Source organism: Bos javanicus, chromosome 12 (genome assembly GCF_032452875.1).
Source record: "Bos javanicus breed banteng chromosome 12, ARS-OSU_banteng_1.0, whole genome shotgun sequence".
NCBI lineage: Eukaryota > Metazoa > Chordata > Mammalia > Artiodactyla > Bovidae > Bos > Bos javanicus.
Window position 1 is genome coordinate 84683958 of NC_083879.1, and position 12974 is coordinate 84696931.

General features: G+C 44.9%; 1 protein-coding gene across 3 annotated transcripts in view; it reads left to right on the forward strand.

The window, feature by feature from the left end:
- The window catches only part of MYO16 (myosin XVI), a 517433-nt gene extending 513960 nt beyond the window's left edge, over positions 1–3473 (forward strand). For all 3 annotated transcript variants that reach the window (XM_061435364.1, XM_061435363.1, XM_061435362.1), the window contains exon 35: positions 2222–3473. In XM_061435364.1, coding sequence (XP_061291348.1) covers positions 2222–2431 — 210 coding nt within the window. In that variant the 3' untranslated portion in view covers positions 2432–3473. The remainder of the gene's footprint in view (positions 1–2221) is intronic.
- The last annotated feature ends 9501 nt before the right edge of the window (positions 3474–12974 follow it).

The window sequence follows — 12974 nt, forward strand, 5'->3', positions numbered from 1 at the left end:
TTCACGTATTGCTTGGCCACCATTTAAATAACATTCATAGTTGCATGTGCTCGCTATTCTAAAATATTAAAGCTCCTTCACTGTGACACATACAGCCTTTGTGCCTCATAGCCTGATACATTTAATAAATCTAAATAAATCAGGTTAGGGATCATTAGGCACGGTGTCCCGTTCTCACCTTCTGATCGTCTGTTTCTTGTCTCACAGGTCATCATTTTAAAACGCCCTCTGAACTTCACTGTGTTGACAGCAGTGACCTGTCACTTGTCCTTACACGGAATTTTAACCTTCGTGTAAGATATAACCTGTGAAGATTTGTTGTGTGTGTTTTTTTAAAATGAAGATCAATAATGTTAATATTTTAGTATCCCATTTATGCCATTCTGGCAACTTTCTATACCTATTAGATTTTACTCAATACCTATTAATCTCTGTGATACAGAATCAAGTTTCATGGGATCTCTCAATAAGAGGGTTTATTCTGAGCATTAGTTGATTATTGCAAACATCAGTCCGATTTTTTGCTTATCAAGGAAGCATAGAAAGCTCTTGGTGGTTGATTCAAAGATGGTGTTCTTCTGTACCCACTACATTATTCAAGACATCGATATACTCGTTAAGAAAGTGCTTTCTAATGCCTTGTGTGTATAGGTTTCACCTTTTATAATGTGCTTGGGAAATCAGATATTTTTAGTAAACGTTGAGAAGCTTTGAAAGGATAGAGAGCTTTTTTTGTTTTCCGCAGTGAAGCAATGACTCAGGGGATTTAGGACATTTTTTTGTCAAAATCCCTCCCCACAAGCCTCATTCAGATCAGCAGCTGCTGCAAGTCACTCCCTGCAGGTCAGGGTGTGTCTGGAGTGACTCAGTCTCCCGGTCTTCCCTGTTACGAAGGTCTCAGCCGAGGGTCACACCTTGCCCAGCTCGTCTGTATTTGTGGTCATTGTGAAAAGCTGTTGAAAAGAGTTTCGCATGGAGATGAGCTGTAGAATGGAGGTATTTTGTGCTCGATAGGAGGAGGGGTGTGTGGTCACACCAGCGTGGAAGCAAGCACAGCACACGCCAGCCGGCCGCAGAGGAGGAGCAGCGCCAGCTGCTGGGTGGGGATTTGGATCCTGTTCTGCTCAACTCCGTTTCATGAGGACTTGGCCTTCATTTATATATATGTTCACATAGATATATATTCACCTGTATGTCCATGTATGCGTTCACCTATATATATAATGTTCACCTAGATATATATATAGCTTCTCCTGTATATATGTATTCATATACACACATATTTTTCTGCATATATATATATCGCACCTTACTTTCGTTTAGGTTAATTGAAATTTATTATTTCATATTAATTTGTTAATTACACATTCTATCATTATTCTTTTTGTACATTCACTAGGAAATAAAGCATGAATCTTCATTTATTTCATCATCGTTGTTGTTTTTCTGACGCTTTTGCGACCCCATGGACTGTAGCCCACCAGGCTCCTCTGTCCATGGGATTCTCCAGGCAACAATACTGGAGTGGGTTGCCATGCCCTCCTCCAGGGGATCTTCCTGACCCTGGGATCAAACCCTCATTACAGGTGGATTCTTTACCACTGAGCCACCAGGGAAACCCTATTTTCATCTTAAATTGTTTTAATTTTGTCTTTTTCCTAATACTGCTAGAACCTCAGAGCCTCTGAGCTCCACGTGACCCCTCCTGACTTTTGCAGCTATTGTTGGTGTGTTGTTCTATGTACAACTTAAAGTCTGTAACATTCCCAACACATAACTTACGTTTACCCATGTATTCAATTCCAGGGTCCTCACTTCCCTCTTGAATTTCCATTTTTTTCCATCATGCCTGTTTTGTTGAGGTTCACACAACAGGCAAGACTTGTGATAGTGAAACTTCCTAGTTCTCGTTTGTCCAAAAACATTTTCTATTTCACCTTCAGTTTTGAGGGACATTTGTATTGAGTCTAGAATCCGAGGTTGAATTTTTTTCTGTACTTGAACCCGTGATGCATTGCTTTCTGGCTTCATGGTTGCTGTTTAGAAGTCAGCTTCTCTGTAGGATGCCACTTCCCAGGGCAGGAGAGCTGGGATGGTCTCGGGGGGTGCTCAAAATCTCTCCCCAGCCAGTGGAGCCCCAGCGTCTGACGCTGACCCTGCCCTCTGTCTCACTCTTGCGCTGTGTCTGATGCTCCTCTTTCTTCCTGCGTTCCTCCCCCAGGTTATCCACCAGCTGAGGCTGTCGGAGAATGAGAGCGTGGCCCTGCGGGAGCTCCTGGACTGGAGACGGAGACTCTGCGAGGAGCGGGGGGACTGGCCCCGGATCCTGCCCCCCGGGGAGCCCCGGGCGCCTCCCCCACCTCCGTGCAGGAAGCCCGAGGGGGCCCCCTGCCGCAGGCTGCCCCCCGAGTTCTGGGACTCCACCCTGTGACGGCCAGCTGCAGATTCGCGGGGTGGCCGCCCGAGGGTGCCAAGCTCACGGACAGAGGCTGCCCCGACACACAAAAGCACAGGCAGCCCGGTCAGATGCTCGCGGTTCCCTGTGTGTGTGTGTGCGCTCTCGCCCGTTCCGTGGGGATACCCTCTAGCCTCCAGACTCCGTGGTCCCCGGGCCGTGCTACTCCGAGGTGGGGAGGGAAAGGCCGGGCCCAGCATGGACCGCAGGCGAGGCTGGTGCAGACGGCGAGGCTGGTGCAGACGGCGCCCCCGCACCGCACACCTGTGTTCATACGGTCCTGCTGCGTGTTTCTTGTCCCCCAGTCATTTGCCTCTCATGCACTCTCCAGGACATAGGGTTTATTTCTCTGTAGGTGTTTGTGTTTTATGGGAATTACAATCCTGATAATGATTTACATGTTTGTTACTGTATTTTATAATTTTATGCCATGGGTGGTGCTCCCTTTCTTCAAAATACAGATTTTAAAAAATCATTTCTAGAACTTTTTTTTTCTACATTTTTTTTTTTTTTTTGATGTAAAGTACCTGAAATTCCTGGGACCTTATTGTTTGAGCTTCGCCGTGGCAAGCTCTGTCGACTTACAGCTCGAGTCCGATGTCTTCGAATGTTTCATTCATTGATCGGGAGACAGTTCCTTCCCTTGCCCTGTGTTCCAGGCACATGGATGGTGAGCGTTTTATTGAAATCTCATCCTCTGACTTCAGTAGGGATTACAGGAAATGATGCACCCTCCTTTGAAGGGTATGCAGGGGACACAGCCGTTCAAAGGTCTCCAGGGTACCGGCAAGTGGGCTGAGATGGCTGGTCTGAGCAGTGATGCGGCGCAAGACTCTGGTCCTCTCTGAGCTCCGCTGCCCGCTCGCCCCGCTAGACCTCGCCCCTGTGGTGATGCGCCCGCCTCGCTCCTCCGTGCACTTCTGCTGGCCTGGGACTGGCGTGTCTTGCATCTTGGAACTTTTTATTCATACCAGCCTTTGCCAAGTTATTGTGCCAATAAAAGGGTGCAACTCTGTTCTCCCGTGGTGTGGTGAATGTGCTGTCGTCGTTTTCCTCGGTTGCTTTTGCTTCCTGATCTGCGGAGGCAAGGAGACCTCCCTGCATTCTTCTCACAGCATCTTGCAAACTTCAGAATCAATGGAGTTTTGGTTTGTTTGTGTTACAGGTTTTTTGATGTGGAAAGTTTTAAAAGTCTTCATTGAATTTCTTGCAATACTGTTTCTGTTTTATGTTTGTTTTGCTGGGGCGGGGGGTGGGGGGGGTGGTGGTGTCCTTAGGGCATGTGGAATGTTAACTCCCCAACCCGGGATCAAACCAGCACCCCCTGCGTGGGAAGGTGAAGTCTTAACCACTGGACCACCAGGGAAGTGCCCTGGTTTAAGAGATTTTTATGGTTATTCATATAAAACTACTAGATAGACATACTTCAGTTGTAAGCATAGTATGTTGATTATATGGGAATAATAATAGGCAAGTAAATGAGGAGAGGCCTTCCCTTGAAAGACAGTGCGTGTCCTCACAGATTGCACACCGAGTGGAGGAGACCACGCGGAGAAGCTCCTGGGTGGGGCAGGAGACAGAGGAAGGGAGCTGGGGGGCTGAGCGTTTCCTGGGTTTCCTGGGAAGGAATGCCGAGGCGAGGCATGTATGTCCAGAACTGATGGGTTCGGAGGATTTCGGGGACTTCTGGTGCAGAGGCTGCCCGTGGTTGTCGCCTGCTGGCCCCAAGCAGGGGCACAGTGCTCTGGAGTTGGGGAATTGGAAAGGGGATGGAGAAGGGGGGTGGGGTGTCTGGGGTGGTCGTGGTTGTTCTCTGTCCCTGGGACTTAGGTGCCCCCGGGAGAGACCATTCCTCCAGCCTCAGCCAGGCAGGGATGCGGAAGCATCGGAACGCAGAAAATTAAAGGCGGATTTGAGACATGGGTAAGACGCACCAGGACCGATGACATCCAACAACCTCAGGGGGTGTCACCCAGCCCTACTCCTACTGCCTTCCGAACCTCAGCCCCTGACAACAGAGACCCCACTGTCCTTGACACACAGGCTTTCCCGGCCACACCTTTACACCGAAGGCACTCCGTGGCCCTGGTCAGATGAAAGGGGTGAACTGGATCTCTGCCCCTAACACACCGTGTTTTTATTTAGACCAGAGGGAAGAGTGAACAGTTCGGGCATTCGACCTGTGAGAACTTGTTTCAAATGTGCCCAGAGCCCTCGCTGTGACTGTTTCAGTGCTTTGCACCCGGTATTCCAGTCTCGATACTGACCTATGCCTTCTTGATAATTCTCATCGTCTAAGTATTGACCCTGAATTGAAGCTCAGAGCTTTAATTGAGCTCAGAATATAAACCCTCATCTTCACGGTTCCAAACCCCGGGCCATTTGAACATGATATACTGAAACGCTATACTTACTGTGTGGAATCTGTCTCAAGAAACCTGATTAAATGGTCTTTGGGAGGTTGCACTGTTGCTACAGCTCTGGTGGAGACCTGTGACAGGGGAACTGTGCATGAAGCTAGCCTCCCAGGAGCGGGTGGATCCAAATGACACACTGTTCTATCAGTCGTCATGGTTAGGGGCTCGTGTAATTACAATCTGATCCTGATCATCACCTCCTCAGGGTACCTTGAGTGATGCAATAATAAATATTTAATATCTAGTAATCCTTTTGCACTGAAGAATTGATGCTTTTGAACTGTGGTGTTGGAGAAGACTCTTGAGAGTCCCTTGGACTGCAAGGAGATCCAACCAGTCCATCCTAAAGAAGATCAGTCCCGGGTGTTCATTGGAAGGACTGTTGTTGAAGCTGAAACTTCAATACTCTGGCCACCTGATGAGAAGAGCTGACTCATTTGAAAAGACCCTGATGCTGGGAAAGAAGGAGGGCAGGAGGAGAAGGGGAGGACAGAGGATGAGATGGCTGGATGGCATCACCAACTCAATGGACATGAGTTTGGGTAAACTCCAGGAGTTGGTGATGGACAGGGAGGCCTGGCGTGATGCAGTTCATGGGGTCGCAAAGAGTCAGACACGACTGAGCGACTGAACTGAACTGAACTGAATCCTTTTGTCTCATCTAAGGTCATTCATCTTCTACAGCTAAAGGCCAAACCCCTTGAAGATTTTCTAAAACAGTCTCCTGACTCAGTCGGTACAAGTCTTCTCCACACAGTGGGGAGATTTCAGTGTTCATCACTACCCTGCACCCAGCAGATTGTCCTGCTCCACTTACATGATGGAAAAATCAGCCAAGACGCAAAGCATTCATAGCCACGATAGTATTATTAACAACAAAATTAATAGTTGTAATAATATGAGATAAAGTCCGAGTCTGAGGGGGTATTAAATGTACTCTCAAACTGGTTCTCTAGCAATTACAGCGTTGTCAGGATAATAAACAGGGGTGCTATTCTGGGTAATAAAGCACAGAATGTTATTCCACATAAGCAAGACTTCAACAAATATGTATGTTTGCAGTATATTTAATGATGGTATTTTAATTGCTATCAGACCATAAGGTATGAATTATGATATATGATCAGGCTTGAGACCTTATGTTTAGCAATATAATTGGTATGAATTATTACCCTGTGTTCAAACACTGCCCAGCCTCATTGCTTTAAAGAAATGTTTTATGAGGGGGCTCTAAAAGCTACTATCAAAATGTTCATAGTGGGTTAAAATGATTTAAAATGCATTTTCTACAGTGGAAAAATATATCATTAGTATTCTTAAATAGTGGTATGTAATTTAGTAGAATTATGCTACCCAATAAAAGCAACAGCCAATTAAAATCTTAGATTTGTAAATGAACCTCACATAAGAACATTACAGACTTGAACAAAACGTATATTATGAATTCCACAGTCCAGAAGTTTGGATACATTTCTGGGAAAATTCTATTCCTGCCCATTTTTAGCCAGACATCAAACGCAACTCCAATCGTGAGAAAGAGCACTAGGTTATTACAACTTTGGGGACTTCCCTGGCAGTCCAGTGACTAAGACTCGGCTCCCAGTGCAAGAGCCACAAGTTCAGGTCCTGCTTGGGGAACTAAGATCCCACAAGTCGCACCACAAGTCCCACACTCCAGAGTGGGACACATTTCACCGCTAAGGTGAAAGCCCCTCAGTCATGTCTGACTCTGCAGACCCATGGACTGTAGCCCGCCAGGCTCCTTTGTCCATTGGGATTCTCCAGGCAAGAATACTGGAGTGGGTATTCCAGGGGAAGATCCCCTGGAGGATATCTTCTGAACCCAGGGATTGAACCTAGGTCTTCCGCATTGCAGGCAGATTTTTAGCCATCTGAGCCACCATGGAAGCCCTTTGTTTCAACTTTTACATGTATGCCTTTAGTTAGAAGTTTAAAAGTTTGATTTTTATTTTGATTCTCATTGGGAAATTTGCAACAAAAGTCATTCAAAGGTTGGAAAAAAAGTGTTCCAAGTAAAAGTTTGATGTAATTTTATTACATTTTTCAAAGCTGTACATAAAAATCCAGGTAATAGGGATGAAAGCCATTATATTTCTATTTATTGTGCAATGGTAGGTACTCCACAATGTTCATGATTTCCCAAAACATTAGCACTGCTTCCAAAAAACTGAAAATATATTCTTCACCCTATTGTACTTCCTTTACATCTTATTCATAAGCAGCGACTTTATCAAACAAATCCTACAATGTTCTAAGAACCCTGTGAGTTACAAAGTTACCCACCTAGCAAGGGGTTGGAGCATGCTGAGTTACAGCCTGGAAGAATTACCTTTGTGGTCTTTCTCTTTACCTAAGTACCACAGACCCCTGGGATGTTCCATTATTGTGGTTTCAGTAAGTTTCTCAGAAATCCAGAGGATGCTTTGTAAAACTGTAAAGATGACACTTTCAAAGGATAAGTCTTAATAGATTGCCTATAATACATTTCTATCACCTGTTCTAATTTCTCAGATGACTTTTCAGGTTTTTTTAAATCTATTTATACCTCAAATAGCAATTTTGTATGATCTGACAGCACAATAGCATCTGAATTTTATGTTGTTTCCTGGATCGTTACAATGGCGGAAGAAAATCTTGATGTCTTCTCATAAGAAAATATCAAAGGTAGATAAACCTATGCATTTATTTCAATTGTTGTTTTATAATAGGAATGCATCCGATGTGTCTTCTCTCTCCTTTGAATTAATCATCGACAGACATCCAGGGCTGTCTGCTTGCTTGCGTTTTCCTAGAGCCCTGGGGAGCGGATTTGCTTCAAAAGAAGGCTCCAGAGCTGGCCCGGATGACATTCTCCTGATGTCCCCACTTAGTTTATAAAGAAAATGAAAAAGAATGAAACTATTGATAAATTCCAAGAGGAAAGATCAAAGCGCTAAAGAAAAATGGAATAATACCAAATTCAACTGGAGGTTTTGATCTTTGAAGATTCCTGCAAACAAAGAGAAAGAGGTCCCTGATCTAAAACAATGAGTGGAAAAGTGTGTAAACTCTGTCACATCACGTGAGGTTCTTCTCATTGAACCTGTCTTGGGGGCTCTATTAAGCTACATTCCATCAAACGAGGTCTTGTATGATAATCAGGAGAGCTGGTCCACCCAGCAGAGTCCCTACTGGGGTTCACCGACATAATTGTTGACTAACATAAGCAACCTTAATAATAACAAATGGAGCATTTTTGGAATACTTTTGTATATAAACAGACTGTATATACATTTCTGTTGTAGGGGAAAGGATTCTTCATAAAAATTCTGCATTTGGAGAACTGTTGTGATTCCCTTGGGCCTCGGAGCTGTTTTAAGAAGATAACATTCCATATTTTCAAAAGCAAGATAACTTCCCAAGGAGTAGAGAAGAGACGCGGCTGGAAATCCACATGGCCATGATCTCAGCTCCTGAAGGTTGTCAAGGGCAGGGACGGAGGGAATTTGAGGTGATGCTGCCTCGTTGCTGGGCACTGGATATGCCTACCTTCCAGCCCCAGGTGAAAGGCAGACCCTCCAGAGCCAGAATGCTTGATGCCCAGACGCCCAAACGCCACAAGGTTGCTTGTTCACAATGACTCTAAGAAAAGACTCATTAAAGGTCCGAGGTGCTACATCCCTGAATTTTGCTCCTGGCAGTAGGTGTTTGGCCCAGCGAGGAGTTGTCTTATTTGAGTCTGCAGCCCTACACATGTTTTTGGCTCACGTTGGCTGTATCAGGGGTCCCCAACCCCCAGGATCTACTGCCTGATGACCTGAGGTGGAGCTGGTGTAATAATAGCAGAAATGAAGTGCACATTAAGTGTGATGTGCTTGAGTCATCCTGAAAGCACCCCTTCGCCACCCCCAGTCCATGGAAAAGCTGGCGTCCTGAAACCAGCCCAGAAGGGGCTGAGACCCCTCGAACAGATGAAAAATCACCTACCGGCTTCGCATGCGGAACCTGTTTCTTAGAAAGAAATGGCAGCCCACTACAATATGCCTGCCTGGAGAATCCCATGGACAGAGGAGCCTGGCGGGCTACAGTCCACAGGGTCACAAAGAGTCAGACTCGACTGAGCGACTCACCAGCACCCCGCCCTGTGGTGTCTCAATGACCGTCATCCTAGTGTTTACTGGACACCGAGGAAGAGGAGTCGCAATTCAATCCCCTCTAACAAATACATCCTTAAAGTATGTAAATACACAATGAACTCGAATGCTCCCTAAGCCTTCCTTATTCAGAAGGGCCTCCCCCCCATGACTCAGCTGGAAGGTTTTGCTATTAATTGCACTGTACCTGCCCCACTTAAGGATTTCTCCATTTTTTTATCATTCTGGAGCTTAAGAACTCATGACTCACACATTTCAAATCATCCTCTACCCTCACTTGGCAGAATGATGTCACCCCAAATTTTCCTCCGGCTAAAACAGGGGGCTGAGAGTTGCCATCTGCATTAGACACAGAAACCCATGTCTCCATACCTCTGTTGTCCTAGGAAGCACCTCAGTCCTCATTCCAAACATCTCCCTAGGCAAAAGTGTCCACTAAAGCTCGTAATTTCTATGCATGTACTTTTCAGTCTGGCTTCAGAGAGGGTCAGTAATGAAAAAAACAGTCAAAACATTTTTTTGCATGAGTGTTTCTAATAATCATTGTTTCCTTTCACTGATTTTGGGGACTGTAATACTTCTACAGGGGGCTTCCCAGATGTCTCAGTGTAAAGAATCTGCCTGACCATGCAAGAGACGCAGGAGACTTGGGTTCAATCTCTGGGTCAGGAAGATCCCCTGGAGGAAGAAATGGCAACCCACTTCAGGGTTCTTGCCGGGAGAATCCCATGGACAGAGGAGTCTGGTGGGCTACAGTCCATGGGGTCACAGTTGGATACAACTGAGTCAATTTAGCACACACATACACGTGATAAATCTGAGTATCTTTTCTGTATAATTTTGACACATTTAAGTGTTTTACTTATTAAAAAGTAAAATTTAATCAAAATAATAAAAAAGTAAATATTGAAATTAAGTGTAGTTGCAAATTAACCAAGATGCATATCAAAGTAATGTATCTGCTTAGTCTCTCAGTCGTTCCTGACTCTGTGGGACCCCGTGGACTGTAGCCCACCAGGCTCCTCTATCTGTGGAATTTTCCAGGCAAGAGTACTGGAGTGTGTGGCCACTTCCTCCTCCAATCAAAATAACAGTGTAATCATATATTAAAGAAATTAATTCAGCTAACTTTTGAATGAGTACTTTGTACATCTTTACTAGATGTACAAAGAGATGAAAAGAATTCCAAAGAGAACTTGAATTTTACTTAATAACTCTGCTGATAATTTGGTATCATAAACATAATTCTGAACCTATTTTGCTTTGTGATAGAATCACCCAGATGAGTTGACATGTTAATAAGAGCCATAGAGAAACATGAGGAAGAATTCTGTGGTTTAAGATTTGGTTTTGTTTTCAGAATAAAACAGAAAACAAACAAACAAACAAAAACAACCGAGCTCTGTCCACTGAAAGCACCTTAATAAACCCTATTAGCAGTGAATACACGGAGCACACAGACCTAGGTTTCCAGTTGGTCAGTGTCACCTCCGAGTCAGTGAGCCTGGGTGGTCTGGACTGACAGGAACGCAAGGAAGCCCTCACAGCAACACAACACAGGAGCTGGCTTGAAAGGGGGTCCCATGCGCCAACTCTGAGGCTCTTCTGCTGCAGTTACAGGAGGAATGATACAGACCTTTATATTTTAAACAAATAGAAGAAAAAATTTAAACCTAAAAAAAGAAAACTTGACTCGATTAATCACAAGAGGCAGGACCTGCCACATCAATAAACAAGCCCGAGGCATTGCCCATTAAAAGCCTAAATTAAAAATATCAGAAGTCATAGCAAATATAGACAGGTTATCTTCACTTACGGAAAGATGGTAAAATTCAAAATGCATTTTTTTAAAAAATCAAAGTGCATTTAAAAAAGGAGAGAGAGAACAAAATTAAAGAAGGAGAGGAAGACAAGGAACCCAGTAGCTGAAACAGAATTCACCGTCAGATACATCGCCTTCTGTGAAAAATCCCTTCAAGTCTCGTGACCCCGGATCTGCTCAACGATAAAAGCGGGGTAACGTGGAAGTCTACCGTGTGCAGTTGGCGTGAGTGTGAAATGGGAAGACACGTGTGACGGCAGTTTGTCAACTGTGCAAACATCAGCTGCCGTGGTTTCATCTGAAATCACTGCTTTGGGCTTACACTGCTCCGTCTCTTCACTCTCTGTTGCCGTCTCTGGGGTCGCACAGAGTCGGACATGACTGAAGCGTGCAGCAGCAGCCCTTGGAACAGCAGAAAAATACTGAACTTAGCCTTTCCTAGGTGATCTCAGACAGCCCTGAGGCGAAGAAATAAAAAGAATAAATATAGGTCCTATTTGTTATTCTGTTTTGCCCTGGGAAAGATAAACATTAATAGGCCAGTCCCTGCTATGTGCCAAGCGAAGGGGTCTGATGTTGCTCCTTCATAAGGAGCTCTGGGCTGGAACCCTAGGGTCCAGGCTCTAAATCCTGGTTAGTAGGTAGCCCGTCTTTGTGCATGTGCTGCAGAGCAGAGAGGCAAAAGGATGTATGTGTTGTTGTTTAGTCCCTCAGTCATATCTGACTCTTTTGCGACCCCAAGGACTGTAGCCCTCCTCTGTCCATGGGATTCTCCAGGCAAAAGTACTGGAGGAGGCTGCCATTTCCTTCTCCGGTGGGTCTTCCCAACCCAGGGATCAAACCGACGTCTCCTGCATTGGCAGGCAGATTCTCTTCCACTGAGCCACCACGGAAGCCCAACCTGAGAGGATGCACAGTGAGTCACTACATGATCATTCTAAAATGTTACGATTCTCATCGTAATCAGATAATCGACATTTTGGCGGAAAAATAACCACAGTAGAATAGCTAAAGGATTTTTTTTGTTCCAACCGAAAAATACAAAAGCCACGGTCAACCCCAAAGGAGGAGGTGGCCTGTCTACAGTCAAAGAATGAAACCCATCAGAGGTGTACAGTCGGTTTTAAGAATATATACATGTTAAAATAAGTAAAGCAGAAAAGTGACTTCAAGGATTCACTGTGCTGGGAGCACGAGCCCATTGTCTTCAAAGAAGGCTGTGACATTTATTCCCAAGATGTGGTGTTTCTTTCTGGATGATGAAAATAGAGATGATTTGGAACTGGAAACAAAGCCCCCCTCCTTAATGATTTGACAGTGTTAGACCTTGCCTCCGGCAAGCCCAAGGAAGAAGACGAAGAAACACAAGGAATTCAGAGTGCCAGGGTTTATCAAAGTCAAACAGGATCTTTTTCAAAACTGCAAGGAAAGTTTAAAAGATGATTTCATAGAAAAGAACATCCAACCCGACCAAGTAGGGGTATTACTAAGAGGAGCTCCTGAAATGCACACGTCTTCAGGGTACAGCCACACTGGTAGGTCCTTTGAAATCTAAAGCTGTGGCAAGAACTGTAAAGTGGGAATTTAAAGAATTCCTGTGTGAGTCTCCACAAAATCTAGAAGGATTCTAGATCAAAGCAACAGGAAAGACCCCTAAACTGCTCTCTCGTTGCACATTTTAAATACATGTGTGTGCTCACTCACTCGGTCATGTCTGACCCTTTGTGACCCCGTGGACTGTAGCCCGCCAGGCTCCTCTGTCCATGGGATTCTCCAGGCAAGAATGATGGAGTGGGTTGCCATTTCCTTCTCCAGGGGATCTTCCTGATGCAGGGATGAAACCTGAGCTCCCTGGGTCTCCTGCACTGGCAGGTGGATTCTTTACCACTGAGCCACTTGGGAAGCCCTTTAACTACTTAGATAGCTATTAAAACTGAAATTGAACTAGGCAGACAGCATAACTTTTTCTTTTCCCCAAGTAAAACCATTATGCGTTTGCTTGGTCTGTAGTCGTCTTTCCCTCGAATATACTAGGGGTGGGGAGAAGCAACGACAGCAGAATGAATGGCTTCCTAAGCCATCATTCCAAAGAGAGCATCTTAGGCCCTTGAAACAATCAAACAACC